This window comes from Oryzias melastigma, linkage group LG23, assembly GCF_002922805.2.
Source record: "Oryzias melastigma strain HK-1 linkage group LG23, ASM292280v2, whole genome shotgun sequence".
NCBI lineage: Eukaryota > Metazoa > Chordata > Actinopteri > Beloniformes > Adrianichthyidae > Oryzias > Oryzias melastigma.
In genome coordinates, this window is record NC_050534.1 from 7,953,167 (window position 1) to 7,968,832 (window position 15,666).

The window sequence follows — 15,666 nt, forward strand, 5'->3', positions numbered from 1 at the left end:
GGTGTTTTCCCGCTCTGGTTCAGAGCTGGAAAATTCCGATTGGTTGACTTCGGAACACGAGCTTTTGGTTTAGAATCTAAACCTCTGAAATCGTGATTCCTGAAGTCAACGTTTATGAAGTTTTTTCCAACTGGCTTAGAATTCATGGTGAATTTCGTTGTAGAGTTGTAGTTCGTTGTAGTAGTGCTGGTCAGTGCTCTCTAAACGACTCCTTCTCGAACGAGTGATTTTCATGAGACTTGTCGTCAGTTCAAGGATTCTCGATGATGATGTCATTTGAGGTCATCGGAAGGTCACATGACTAGATGTTAGGATGTCATATGAATGATGTCATCAGAGCAGTGATGTCATCACAACATCAAAGAGGCCATTGTGATGTAATCTATTCACATCATAAATTATATTTTAAACAAGTGTAAGCAATTATTAAGGTCAAATGCATTCTTTTCTTTAAATAATTAAAAATAATAATAATCATAATAATAATGGATTCGATTTCTCTGCTCTTTTCCAGACACTCAAAGCTCTTACAATGTATATCCATTCTTCATTCACTCCTCATTCATGCTTGATGATAGTAAACTACTGATGTAACCACAGCTGTCGTGGGACAGTCTGACTAAAGTATTTTAGGAATTGTAAAGTTTTAGTATTTTCTGAAATGACCACTAGGAGCTGGAAGAAGAAACTAGTCAAACTGTTGTTGTTGTTTGTCACCTTTCAGCACATCCTGTCAGGAGTCTCCATAGCGGTTTGGCCGAGTTGTAATCCTGACACAAGACTGAATTTATTTATTTTACCCGGGCTGGGGACCGGCACAGGGAGACCCAGACCCAAAAGAGGCCCCCTATTGGCTGCATAGTTTATCAGCAGCATAAAGACTCACACTGGATTAAGCTCATTGTACCTCCTGGGAAGTGATGCCAGGTTTTTCTTCATGCCAGTCCTTCATCCAGCCCAGTGGTGTAGTGGTTAGCACCCTTTGTTTACAGTGAGAAGGCCCTGGTTCAAATCCCAGCTGGGATGTTTCTATGTGGAGTTTGCATGTTCTCCTCATCCATGCTGGGTTTTTCTCCAGGTTCTCGGGCTTCCTCCCACAGTCCAGAAACCTGCTTCATAGGTTCTTTGATGATTCTAAACTCTGGGTGTGTGTGGTCCTGCAACAGACCAACAACCTGTCACCAGTACACCACGACTTCATCCAGAAGATGCTGGGATAGTTCTCCAGCTGACCCCTGACCCCAAAATGAATTTAGTCGGTTTGGAAAATTGTTCCATGATTAAAAGTTTGCTGGTCAAAATACATGTTTTTTTCTGAGGTAACACTGTAAGTCTTTTAAATTATATGTCTGTGATGTTTTTTTTGCGTTAGCTGCTCAGTTGTTCAACTTTCAGACGGTGACAGGGCTGGGTGATGACGTTGGAGATGGGCGGTCATGTTGGATGTGTTTTCCACTTTGGACAATATAGAAATGAGGCAAATCTTGCAGACAGTGAACTTCATGTTAACACATTTTGCTCTTTGGTCGTCATATTCGACAGCGAACCCTAGATGTCTCTACATCGGAGGTTTGAGTGTTGGTAACATGGACACTTTCAATGAAGAGTCTATGAAAACGCGTGTAGAAGTCTGAAATTCTGCTCTACGTATAGAGGGCAGTGGGGAAGAGAAACAACATGTGAATCACACTGCACCAAACAGAACCACAGAGAACTAAATATCATAAATAATAAAGAGGAGTGATGAAGTAAATGAGAATAGAGAACGGAACTGATGTGGATAATAACGATGATAGAAAATCTAAAATGAATCTAAACCCATGAGAGCTACAGCTGAGAGAATCGACCGCCAGGGCCCGGTTTAGTTATGTTAGCTCTTTAAAACTTGAAGAAATTTGAATTTATTTGTTGAAATAATGCTTTGTTTTTAAATGAAACTGATCAAACAGTTTAGTGGTCTGTTTTACATGTCCTCTTTTGAAACTTGAAAGCTTTTACTTTAATTTTGGGTTAAGTTCGTCATATGTTTGACTTTTCCTACTTGTCTGAAAAAAAAACTGGGGCCTCATGTTGCATCTGTAATGTTTAGTGAGATAGAAAACAAATATTTAAATCTAAATAACCTGCTGATGATTACACATTTCTCTTATGAGCCACAGAGCGTCCAAATATGACAAATATAATTATTTGATTTATACTGTGACATTTATCGTTATCGTACTGTATTAAAAATACTATATTGTGATGTTAAAAATTCCAGCTCTACTTGAAATAATCCACTTCCAATTCCAAACATGACAATTATTCACACTTGATCTAAAATAGGTTCAGTCATAAAATGCATACACATTTATTTCATATTTCTACATTGTCAAAGGAGAAACAGATCGATTTTGTACTCAGCAGGTTGAAAACAAAAGACAGGACTTTGTCTGGAGTGGACACTAGATGTCACCTTTGTTTAATAAAGTGGAAAGTCAAAATTTGTAATTGAAAGAAGGAGTGGAAGATTCTTGCAAGTGATTTTTTTATGAGTTTCCTGTTCAGACATTGCTACAAACCAAAAGAAAAGTTTACTGAAATGTCACATATAAAAATGATGGTAGAAACCAGCAAATACATAAAGTACTATCATTTTGTACGGTTTCATCACTTCACTCATTTGGACCCTTTGTGACCTTAACACTGTTATTGCTGTATATATTGCATAGGAAGCTAAATATTTATACTTTTTTCTTTTTTAAATTAGTTATTTAAACTTTTACATTCAGTACATTCTACTTCCTGCCCTTAATCCTACCGGACAGTTTTGTAATACACTTCACTACACATTGTACTATGTATGTGACAAATAATATTTGGATTCATATACCTTAAGTAAATAGAATTATTACATTTTTTTAAAAAGCTGTCCAAACTTAATTTAACACATACATTAATTTCCTCTAAAAACAAATTCTGATGAGTTTTTTCTTCTTTTTTGTTTCATTTTTATTTGAATTGAGTGTTTTGAAGCCTGAATAGCCGTTTTAAAGTGGAATTATAAAAAATAAATATTCAGATTGTTCGGATCAATAGAAAGCAAAATTCAACGTCCCACCATTCCAAAAGTACAAAACAACTCCCAAACATGACACTACCACCACCATGCTGGACTCTTAATGGAGTTTTCTTTAAAGACAGACATTTTTCATGTAAAGTAGACCCACAAAAAGTTTAATTGATTTTTGTTCAATAAAAAACTGTATTCTAATTATTTCTATAAAAAAAAAAATTTTCTTTGTCTTTTCTGGTTTGGTCAGCAGGGTTTTCCCCCTTGAACTTTCCTACAAATGTTCAATTTGTTTTTAGGTATGACGTCACCAGAAATTAACACACAGAAATCAAGTCAGATCAGCACTTTTACATGTTTATCTGCTCTTTTATTTATTTATTTTTTTTGTTTTGGAGTCATGCTGGTATTTTTAAGATGGCTTTGCTTAAGTCAATCGTTTTTCAAACATAATCCTACATCGTTTTTAATACTGTAAATTTGTCTTAAACTTCAACAAGGTCTGAACTGAACCTAAACACTCAGTTCTGACTAACAAAAATATTAACTTTTTACTTTTAGAGAATTTGTGAGGTTTTTTTTAAAGTCCAATCAACTTTTGATTTATTGTAAAACACGTTCCCAGTGGTCTTTTGATTATGATTTAGCCAATTAAAAAAAATAAAAAATTTAGGACATAGTTTCTGCAGGGCGGTAGAAATTCTGAGTTGTAGGCGGGACCATTGGTGTATAGCAACCCCACCTCCATTACTGATTTTTCTCTGTTTTAGGGGAGCATGAAGCTTTTTGCACGCAGTGTATTGAATTTTTTGTCTGCTCCTGATTCACAACAATTTTAGTTAAAAATAAAAAACTCAGAAATGCAATTTTTAATCTTAATTTTCATATGTATATACATCATCAGAAAAAAATCCCACAAAAAACAGGAGTGTGCCTTTAAAATAAATATATTGCTTTACATCATAAAAGGCCTTCTCAAAAAAGCTGAAGTTGTGGCTAACACCTTCCGCTGTTAATCCTAAAAGATAAGCCTGTTTTGAGGCTCTTAATAAATGATGTAATACGTTGTGTGATATCATGCTGTCTTTTTCGCACTATAAGGCGCAGTTTAAGCCTTATTTTTGCCTCAAATACTAACAGTATGCTTTATAGTTTGGGTCATCTTACACAAGGATTATTTCTGGCTGCGTTTACAGATGTTAAAGCGATTTTAAAAGGTACACAACGCTCTTTAAAAATTTAAGACTAGGCTGGATGTTATTGTGAATTAGCTAACGCGGCTACCCTGTAGTGCTGTCGAACTCTGGTATTTTTTGTTTAACTAGCAAGGTTGGGAGTTAGTAAAGTCACAGTAATGTTTGATTTAGTGGTGTCAGTCTGCTTTTTTATGTGTCGTAAACAAAGTTTGGAGTTTCACGAATTGCGAATAAACTAACATGGCTACCGTGGCTAACCTGGCTAACGTGTAGCGGGGTCAGACTGTGTTTTTGTGTGTTACTACCAAGATTGGGAGTTATTTTGGTCATAGGGACGTTCTTTTTGCAGTATCAGACTTTTTATGTGTTGCAAAAGCATAAAAAAGGTGGTATTGTAAAAAAAAAAGGTGAGTGGTATTGTAAAAATGCTAATGCAGCTATGTTTAGCGTTGTGGGACTTCATGTTTTTTGGTATTGTAAAAATGCTAATGTAGCTATGTGTAGCGTTGTGGGACTTCATGTTTTTTGGTATTGTAAAAATGCTAATGCAGCTATGTAGCGGTGTTGGACTGCATGTTTTTTTTACATGTTACTAACCAAATTTGGAGTTAGTGTAGTCAAAGTAAGATTTATTTTCCCGATGTCAGTCTGGTTTTTTATATGTTCCAAACAAGGTTGGGAATTACAGGTAGTGTGAACTAGCTAACGTGGCTAACGTGTATGACAAGCGAAACGTATCATAAAATTGGCAGGAAAAGCGGCGTAAAGAAGTTCTAGAATTACTGCAGTTAATAAAGTCTGACTGATGGACTTATCTCTGTCTCTTCTGTCTCGCTAAATGCACCTTATGTTTTGGTGCGCCTTATATAAATATAACTAAAGTTCAAAAACATCATTGACAGTAACCCTTATAATCTGGTAAATTATGATAAGTGTTTGCATTTTTTAATGTGTAAATCAAAATTTAGTTCTTTTTAAAACATTTATGATGACAAATTTACTTTCATAACATAAAAGCAGAAAAAAAATCAAAACAATTTATTATATTTTGATCACTTTTATTGTCAACAGTAAAAATGAACTTTAATGACAGATCCATTTTCTTCTTTGTCACCAACACAAAGAACTGTTTAAAAAAATGTGTACATGTGTGTGTATCTTCTACATTTCTTTTTTCTATAAAAATTAAAATAAAAAAGTGTGAGCAGAAATATTCATGAGTAGCCAGAACTATATGTATAAAATCCCATCCCTTAAAAAAGCTGTTTAAATGTTTTACAAAGCCACCAAACTGACCTTCATTTATTTACAAAATATTACTCTTTTTGTTTTATTTATTTGTTTTAAAACATGGGGAATCTATGATTGCATGCTTCCTTTTATAAAAAAATGTATAGAATCATCTCACAGCTTTGAGAGTTTAACAGTGCGCATTTAAGGCTTCTTTTTTCCAGCAATCGACTTTGAGAGATTTCTACAAGTAGAATCACAGTTCGGAGATGTAGACATGAATGATGACGATGTTCTGTTGAGAAATGACCCCTGACTGCACATAGTTGACAGTGACCTCCAACACCAGCTCCCTGGGGCCGAGGATGGGTTTCACCTGCCGGATCACTCCTAATGAACGACACAGAAGTGACAAACAGGTTATCAAGCTTTTTTTTGGGGTTGTTAATTGACTGTATATGAGATCTGGACTTAGTGACTCCCCAACTCCCCTGGATTTCAAACAGAAAGTACTCCAAGAAGCTATAGTCCCATAGATTTCTACTGAGAAAGAAACAGCTTTTAAGCTACCGCCCTCTGCAATGCATGTTCAAGCAACCACTTTCAAGTCAATGTAATGCACATTTTGTTCAAACTCTCTCGCTCATGCAAAACTACAAAGTTTCTACGACTGTTTTGGACTTTATGTTTGAAAAATGAACATGAAGGAGAAATTAATATTTAATTAATATCATATGATACTAAGTCTTTCATATATCGGAATAGAGCTGCAAAAGAAAGAACCTTGAGTAAAGTTTGAGAGATTTGCACGGCTTTGAAATTTTGCACCAAGCCTTTTTCAACTGATGGGGGCAGACATGAGCAAGTTAACGGTAGAAAATGAAGAAGAAGCCCCTCCTTGTTTGTCCAGTGTGAACACCGTGGGCAAAATTCACATTCAAAAACCTGCATCACATGTTGAATGTGAACATCGCTTAACTCAGAAACGTAATTTGTTATAATGTGTTCATACTGAACCCGATTTGTGCAACAAATTTGTTGCTTGTCAAAAAATGTGTTCCTGCTTGATGCTGTGTGGGAGGAGCTACTGTCACACTTCAACCATCCAGCCATTTTGGCTCCAACATATGTATCTGTATTGTGAAAAAATGGCGACTCAATTAACATTATTTAGTTGTAGCCAGAAAAACTGGCATTTTTGTATAAGTGACATCACAATCACTCAGTCCAGTTCTCATATACAGTCAATGGGCTTGACAAAAAAAAATCCGTTTTACCGAGAATCATGCCGTGCTGCGAGCGCTTCACCACGTCAAAGGAGTACTGCTCATCTGTGGCCTGGATGTCAAAGTAAACTTGCGGCTCGTCGGGAAGGGGATCTGGTTTTGCTGCAGCTGCTGTGCGGAGCACGGCGATGTCTGTTGGACGGACGCAGGTTTTAAAAGTCTAAGCTAGCGAACGTAGAATGACATCAAATTAGCATCATTTTTCTCACCTTCTGGTTCCTCCAACTTTCTCAGAGTTGGTAAAGAGAGGACGGTGGAGGTGATGACCAGGACCGGGTCGTTAGCACAGTCGGTGTCGTGGCGCTTGCAGGATTTAATGCAACGGACGAAAATCGAGGTTTCGCTTTCAGACCTGAAAGGCAGAAAGGGCAGTGATCAGAGAGAAAAAAACTTTAAAAACAGAATAAATGAGAGGGGTAGTATCATGATGTCAGATTTATGAAGGTGGATTTTGTTCCAGATGAATAAAAGCAAGTCGATGCGTAAATGCGTAAGTGGATTTATGCCGGATTTGTTGACCAGAGGACTGGCAGCACCTGAATAAGTCCATAGACCTCCCTGGTTAGCAGAAAAGGGGCCAAACCCAGGAATCGTGTTTGCGAGAGATGAAGACAGTGATGCATTCGCATGTAACCTCAAAACTGCAGAAACAACTGAGGCGTATAATTAGCTGCAGGCAGGTGAGTCCAAGTTGTTCACCAAGAATTAGTCCAAGCCGCAGAGCTGATTGTGTGGTGTTCCACATGTCACCAAGAAAAAAGCGGGTAAGTGGTGAATGACAAGAGTGAAGCATAGCTTTTCAAAAAGACATGAAGGAAAAAAAATCACAACATCACTTTGGTATTTACAAATTAGGATTATTAGACAATCTAAAAGCGATCAGTATAAAGAATAGCTTACATTTCAAAGGTGAACCAAACCCCGAAAACCACGTAAAAGGAAATTTTCCGCTGTGGAAAATATGTCTGGCTGCAATTTTCCAACTGACAGCTATACAGGCTTGTTAGTATCCTTTACAGCTAACTAACTGATACAACCCCACAAGCATCATCAGTCAAACAGAGAGGTCCTCCACCCCTAATAGAGAATGCAATTCTCGACTGGGCCCAAAGGCTGATAAATAGGTTAAATTTACCCAGTCTTTCCAGGATTTTGATTTCACAGTAAAGGCAGTTTAATTTGAACACAATTACAAATTTTATACAATTTGATTCATACTTTTTGAAAATCTCACTCAAAATTCTATCATCATTAGATTTAGAATGGGAAGCTGGTAACTTGGTGCAGATAAAAACCTTCAGCAATGAACAAGCACCATCTAGTGGCATTTTATATCTCTCATCTAGTTATTTCTGATGTTTTTTTCAAAGAAATGTTTTATGAAGTATGTGCTTCATTAGATGGGAGGGATCCAAGAACGGCCACTAATAAATGCCTAAAAAAACTGAACTCTTTCAACAATTTATAAAAATGAGTTCAGTTCAACATTCAAGTAAAAATTTTATCCTCATCTATAATCCATCTCCTTAAAATGTACTAATTTGAAGGAGATGCTGCATACTGATGAGCTGTAATACCATCCTTTACCCGTGGGGGCGATAATGTGCTGCAAAGACTGTCAAATTACTCAGAAGAAGAAGACAAAATGTTTATTAGCAATGTGCTAACCAGCTCTATAAAAACTGTTACAAGCATAAAAACAAATCAGACTTTATTATGTCGCAAAGTAGAGTATTTGTGAACTCAATTGTTCAGAAAAGGTTTATTTAATTATATGCTTATTTTTTGTACGTTTAATTTATTATTTAAAATTTTTGTAATAGTTTCACACAATTCTCTTGAAAAAAAGTGGTAATTTCTTTTTATAACTGGAAAACTTCCCATTTTTTAATGACCAAAGGCATGAAACAACAAAAAAAAAAGTTGTTTATATATATATATATATATATATTGTACAATTGATTTTCTGCAAAGCTATGCGTCAGCCAAAATAGTAAAAATAGGACTGATGGGATGTGACCATTGACTCCATAAAAGAACTGGACTGACTGAGTGTGACATCACCCATAGAAAACAGCTTACTTTCTGCTCCAATAAATTTAAGTCAATTCAGTTTTTCATTTTTTTGGCAGTACAGACACCACCATGTTGGAACCAGACATCATTAGTGAGAGGTGATTGGGTGATCGTTTCTGTTGCAACCAATCAGGAGTGAGCTTGTTGAAAGCCCACACTTGAAAGTGGGTAGAAAATCTGCTAAACGTTTCAAATGTTCGACTTGAGACCACGTACTTTAAATGAGGGATCTGATTGGTCGTTTTACAACTTGAAAAAAAAATGTAAAAAGGTAGTAGATTAAGAAATGGTTATTCTGATACATACAGAACCCTGTCGGGTTTTGGCTTCTTGGAGCCAACGGCCACTTCCTGTTTAAATGTGAAAGTGGTGGGGCCATATACATATATACATATATTCTCATATACAGTCAATGGATGTGCCAGAGCAGGATTTATGATTTACCAGTCCCAGAAAAACCTTTTCAGGTTGTCGCTGGAAAGTTTGAAGAGAAACTTGAACAGATGTTAAAAGGTTCGGCAGAGGTTAAAGATTTAAATGAGGAGGAGCGTTTACAGTGGCAGCTACAACAGAAGGGGCGGAGCTCTTACCCGCTTGTCGCTCGCCTGAAATTTGGAGGACAATCAAAGTACAAACAGCGAAATCCTCCCTGAATATTGAAGCAGCTCTCGGAGGCGGAGCAGGTATGAGTTCCTGTTGCGCATTCATCCACGTCTGATGATGCAAAAGACAGGAAAAGTTCAGACTTTATTGCTCAGAAGTTATTGGCTTTGAAATGTATAATAACCTTGACAGGAGCGTCCATCTGGGCCGAGCGTGTAGCCGCTGGACGGGCAGGTGCAGTTGAAGCCTCCCACCGTGTTGATGCAGCGGTACGAGCAGACGTTAGGTATCGTGCATTCGTCAATATCTGACAGACAGAGGGGTTTTTAAAGAACTCGTTTGGTTGATCATGCAAACCATGACAAAGCAATACCTTCACAAGTTGTCCCATCAATGTCGTTGAGCTCGTAACCACGGCGACAGTAGCACTGGTAGGAGCCATAGACGTTGGCGCACTCTTGGCTGCACGGATTGGCCTCACATTCATCGACGTCTGCCACCAAGACAATACAAAGTTACGATTTTTTCCTTTTTGGATTTTCGACTATTTTGGTGGAAATTCACCTTCACAGTTCTTGCCGTTTTCCGCCAGTTTAAAGCCTTTGATGCAGCTGCAGTGGTACGAGCCTTCTGTGTTCTCACACTTGTGTGCACACAGCCGCCCAGTGTAGTGCCTGCACTCATTAATATCTAAAAAAAACACACAAGAAAAAAGCCTTTCAGTTGACTCCGTTTTCTCAAGTAAAAATCGGTGAACGTGCATACCTTCGCATAGCTTGGAGATGCTGTTGAACGTGAAGCCGTTCTGGCACTCACAACGGTACGACCCCTCCGTGTTGACACAAGTGCCATGGCCGCCACACACGTTGAGCAGAACACATTCGTCCACGTCTTAAAGAAAAAGAACAGATGAAAACAAGAAAACTAAGACGACGGATTCAATGGCGTCTACCTTCACAGTGCGTGCCGTCGAAATTCAGATGATATCCTCGAGCACAGGAAGTTACGACACTGCGACAGTAGAACGAGCCCACCGTGTTAATGCAGGCCTGGCCGGGCCGGCACGGGTGGGTATGAGTCACACACTCGTTAACGTCTAATTTGGAGAAACAGATTCAACAACTGAATTTTTTTCGCACTTTTTAACCAAAAACGTTCCGTTCTAGTTGGACTTTACCAATGCATTTGCCAGCAGAGTCTAGAATATAACCGTCTCCGCATGCTTTGTTCGGATGGCACAGGAAAGAACCGTCAGTGTTGACGCATAAGAAGTTTGGTCCGCAGGTACTGGTCCAAAGAGCACACTCGTCGATATCTGGAGAAGGCGAAAAGAGAAACGTTTAGTTGGAACTATTTTATGGGATATCAACATGATGTTTCTGGATCTTCTGAACTTCAACTATAGTCAAACATACCCTTCACATTCTCACTCCCAACTCGTCATACATAGACGTATGGTTTTGCCCCCTTCGTGTCACTTCTTGACGTTTTTGGTATCCCCAACTCATCATTTTTTTTGGCTTGCTGGCTGTTCCCATTAAATCTCACGATGTGGTACCGGATAGAGTTAAAGTACCAGCTCCGGTCTGCATCTTGAGGGTTGGAGACCCCTGATTAGCATATGTATTTTTTTCCTGTCTGTGGCCCAGTACCAAGCGGCCCTCGGATTGGTACCTGTTCATGGCCTGAGGGTTGGGGACCCCTGATTTGAAGGGAACAGTAAGCCTGTCAAAAAATGACACCAAAAACTCTAAAAAGTGACGCGGAGAGGGCCTGAACCATACGTCCATGTATGACGAGTTGGGAGTGAAAATGCGTTGATTTAGCTTATTTTAGCAATTTTTAAAACTAGTTTCACCTTTACACGATTCTTTGAAATGTGTTGGAACTCAAAGCAGTGCTTGGGAACCATGTTGTGGTTTAAATCACTGAAGTCAAAGTCAAACATTTCCAGAATCTTTGCTATTCTTTGAGAATATGGTAAATGGTGTATACCAAGACCCTTCACAGTCACAGACCCATTGACCCATTCACACACACATTCACACACTGGTGGTGGTTCCCCTACTTGTATTTCACAAGTGGAATACAAGTAGGGGAACACTCTACTTGTATTCCACTTGTGAGATAAGAAAAGAAAAAAACCCTTCCACAACAAAAAATAGGGGATCTACAACCACACCCTGTGGAACCCCTTCAAGTAAAGCAGAAACATAGACCTTAATGAACTAGAGACTGTAAAAGTGTTGGGTGACTCTTTTAATGCTGTTCAAAAGTATAAATGTTTTATAAAAGAATTACAAAAAATGTATTTTTACATACTGTTTTTCTTTATTTGTTTGTTTTTAAAGTGCTTCGAATTGCACAAAGTACGAGAAGCGCTTTTTACAAAGAAATAGGGCTGGGAATCGATTTAAAAAATTAACTAATTAATCGCATACCTGGGGGAAATTAATGGCGATTAATGGCAATTTTTGTTACATCATTTGGCAACCACTTATCTGCAAATAATCACATGAAATCACACAAGACACATTTAGAACATTTGTTTTTAATTAGTGCTGTCAATTAATTAAAAAATATTTTCAGATTAATCAAACTTTTGTGTTGTGATTAATCATGGTTAATCACAATGTTTTCCAAGGTAAATTTTATATGTCAATATTAGACTTTTGAACAAAAACAGAGAAAACGTTTCTTTCAATTTTATTGTTTTAATTTTTTTAATTTATCGAGTGTTAATCCAGAAATCTAATTTGTGATCAAACAGTAAGATAAGCAGAACTCTAAAGACTTTTATGTCTGCAGAGTTACTCCAAGAAAATCGAGGCTCAGCGACGTGATGTCTTGACAACGCACCGGACCATGGATCAAATAGTTTGAATTTGTGAAAAAGCAATCTAAACCAAAAAAATAACAAGATTAAAGTACTAAAAACCTATAAAAGATTTACTTCTTTTGTAAATAACCACGGTATAAGTGCGATAATATCTGACAAAGTGCTTTAACGGACGCCATGGAAGCCTGAACCGCCGAGGCAAAGCGAAGGACGGCTGTCCAGTCAGATGTGATTCATTTGCATTAATACATTTTTCATTCTATTTGATTAATTAAGTGCGTTAACTTTCACAGCCCTACAAATAAGGTTTGATTTGATTAAATCGATATCCTTGATTGTTTTAAGCCTAAGTATCAATGCCAAAAGTACAACTAGTTACCTAATGACAGCCAAAACATGAACTATTTAACTAGTAAAGTTTAAAAACATTTACTAGTTTACTAATGGGCACTATTTATGCTTACTAGATAACTAGTGACAACCTAAAAAGGCCACTAGTTAACTAGTTACATGCAAAAGTCCCCTAGCAAGGCTTCTGTAAAGCTTAGTAGTTAACTTGTGTGACCTTACTAGTGACATGCAAAATGTTTTGTATCAATTGATTTAATGACAAAAAAGCTTGCCATATTGGCCCTGGAATGGACCAGCGACCTCTCCAGGGTGTACTGGGATAGGCTCCAGCAACCCTGTGACCCCAAAGGGGATTAAGAAGGTTTAGAAAATAGATGGATAGATGTTTCCATGGGAAAAAAAAGTTTTCAGACATAGTTAAGCCTGAAATAATTGATCTATGATAGTAGATTTTGACTTTGTGTCACTTTTACTCAACCAGCAAGCTAGTTTTTCATTAGAACTGAAACCAGAAAGTACAAAGATAATGTTCAAAGAGCCTCATCAAGAGAAAAAGTTACATTTGAACAAAAAATGACAAGTCTAAAGTTGGGGTAGGAACAGGTTGAGACTTGAGTTGTATAAATACGCCTCACCTTCACACTTTTTGGAGACCCTGCTGTACATGAAGCCGTTCTGACACTCGCAGTGGTACGAGCCCTCCGTGTTGACGCACGCTCGGCTGCCGCACAGATTTCCTGTGAGACACTCGTCCACGTCTGTGAGACAAACCAAAAAACACAGCGGTCTTTGCACACGAGCTCGTCCCTCATGTGTGGAATGACGTCTGCTGAGCGTGCGAGTTCACCGATGCAGTTCCCAGCAGAGTCCTGAATGTACCCGTCTTCACAGCCTTGTTTGGGCTGGCAGCGGTAAGAACCCACTGTGTTGATGCAGACGAAGTTTGCTTCGCAGTTATGAGTCCACAGAGCACACTCGTCGATGTCTGAAATACAGAAAAAAAACGCATCTTCATCAATATTTCATCTTTAGAATGTATACTTTTTGGAACACAAACCTAAAAACTAGTTACCTTTGCACTTGTTTTCAGGAGTAAAGTGGAATCCAGGGGCGCAGTTGGACTGACAGTGGAAGGAGCCCTCTGTGTTCAGGCAAATTTCTCCAGGAGCACAGTTATGACTGCTGGTCAGACACTCGTTAACGTCTGAAAGGAAACAAATCAATAAAACCGCTTAGATATCAGTAGTCCTGATATCAACTGTACCATAAATCCATACTTGACGAGCTGGGAGTGAGAATGTGCAGAAAATTACATAGATGAAATCTGTAAAGTTGCCTTTTTTTGCATATAAAGATTATTTATTTATTTTTTTATATAGATTGTTTAAGGCTATAAAACTTTATATTCATTTCTCAGACAGATTTTCACTTTTCTCTGTTGCTTACTTCCCAAAATTCCAAATAATTATTAGAGCACAGCTAGCATTTGAGGTTATTGTGTCAGTCAAGAGGGCGCAAAATATAACAATTTACCCAAAATACAAAATACTTTGTATGGTTTACTCTATTGTAGAGGCAGGGAGTTTTGCAGTAAAGTCAATAGGAACCTGTGTTACAAGCCACCTAGTGGTTACCAGGCAAATTACATTAACTTTTAATTTTAAACCTGCTTCAAACAGGAAGTTTGTGCTTTTTATTTTTTGCTATAACATTTTTAGATTGTTAGAGATTTTAGAACTTGTGTGGCTTTAGAATACCCAGTGTGTTTTGTGTTAACAATGTTGCATAAATGTAATTTTAATTTGTTTTAAAAAATAATGGTGGATTAATGGTAAGTACTCCTGCCGGTATGGAGTTTGCATGTTCTCCTCATGCATACGTAGGTTTTCTCTGTGTTCTCCCAGTCTAAAAACATGTTTCATTGGTTGATTTAGCATTCTAAACGTGTGAAGTGAGTGTGCAACCCTGTAACAAACTGGTGACCTGTCCAGGGTGGACCCCACCTTCACCCAACGGTAGCTGAAAGGGGTTCAGAATGCGAGTTCAGAAAATGGATGAATGAATGAAAACGGATCTTACCTTCACAGCGAGAGCCATCCGGAGTTAGCTGGTAGCCGTGTTTACAGTCGTCTGTGCTACTGCGGCAGGTGTAGGAGCCTTCTGAATTAATGCAGAACTGGTCGGGTTGGCACGCGTCGGTCCGGGTCAGGCACTCATTTATATCTAATAAAGGCAGAGAAGCGTTTTCAGCATGAATCATGTGGAATTGTGTATTTAAAGACCCACTCTTTGGTTTGTTTTTTACATATTTTTGTGGGATTTCACATGATGGAGGACATAAATACAGAATATTAAGCTTAAAATAGCATTTTTTACTTTTTTTTTTTATTAGGAAAGCTAATGGGAGAGTGTAAACAGAGAGCTCTCAGCAATGAGGAGGGGAAGGGGGGTGGGGTTGCTCTGCCTCAATAGTTCGGAGACAATTTCTTATGATCTCCAGCCGCTCCGCAGAAACTATGTCTTACACATTTTTTTAAGTTCTCGCCAAAACCGGCATAATGATAATCAAAAGACCTTTGGGGACGCTTTGTAAATAGATGATCGGTGTGAAGATTACAAACCTACCGACGCAACTGCCAGTGGAGTCCTGAACGAAACCATCTTTGCACACGCTCTTTGGCTCGCAGTGGAAAGACCCCGGTGTGTTGAGGCAAACAAAGTTTGCTTCACAGTCGTGGGTCCCAAAAGCACACTCATCAATGTCTGAAAAACAAAATATATTCTTTAATTTTCATTTTCTCAAGTCAGAAGTTCTTGAGTCTGATATGAGTACAGACTAGAAACCGTGACTTTGACTGTTACCTTCACAATGGTTTTCAGCTGCCAGGACATAGCCAGTACCGCACCTGGGTTTACAATGAAACGAGCCGTCAGTGTTGAGGCAAACCTGTCCGGGGCTGCAGTTATGTCTACCAGTTTGACATTCGTCAATGTCTGCAAAGAGAAGCATTGAGAAACCATCGAGAAAACGTC

At 38.2% G+C, this 15,666-nt stretch overlaps 1 protein-coding gene across 1 annotated transcript in view; it reads right to left on the bottom strand.

Annotated features, from left to right (window-relative positions):
• Window positions 1-5,332: 5,332 nt before the first annotated feature.
• LOC112152804 (fibulin-1) overlaps window positions 5,333-15,666 on the bottom strand; it is a 15,648-nt gene continuing 5,314 nt past the window's right edge. The window contains exons 7-22 of the mRNA XM_024282602.2: window positions 15,496-15,627; window positions 15,259-15,396; window positions 14,713-14,856; window positions 13,706-13,837; window positions 13,481-13,618; window positions 13,269-13,391; window positions 10,621-10,758; window positions 10,396-10,539; window positions 10,209-10,334; window positions 10,008-10,133; window positions 9,817-9,936; window positions 9,628-9,750; window positions 9,431-9,554; window positions 6,974-7,116; window positions 6,756-6,896; window positions 5,333-5,868 (exon numbers count right to left, since the gene is read on the bottom strand). Coding sequence (XP_024138370.1) covers window positions 5,735-5,868; window positions 6,756-6,896; window positions 6,974-7,116; window positions 9,431-9,554; window positions 9,628-9,750; window positions 9,817-9,936; window positions 10,008-10,133; window positions 10,209-10,334; window positions 10,396-10,539; window positions 10,621-10,758; window positions 13,269-13,391; window positions 13,481-13,618; window positions 13,706-13,837; window positions 14,713-14,856; window positions 15,259-15,396; window positions 15,496-15,627 — 2,126 coding nt within the window. The 3' untranslated portion in view covers window positions 5,333-5,734. The remainder of the gene's footprint in view (window positions 5,869-6,755; window positions 6,897-6,973; window positions 7,117-9,430; window positions 9,555-9,627; window positions 9,751-9,816; window positions 9,937-10,007; window positions 10,134-10,208; window positions 10,335-10,395; window positions 10,540-10,620; window positions 10,759-13,268; window positions 13,392-13,480; window positions 13,619-13,705; window positions 13,838-14,712; window positions 14,857-15,258; window positions 15,397-15,495; window positions 15,628-15,666) is intronic.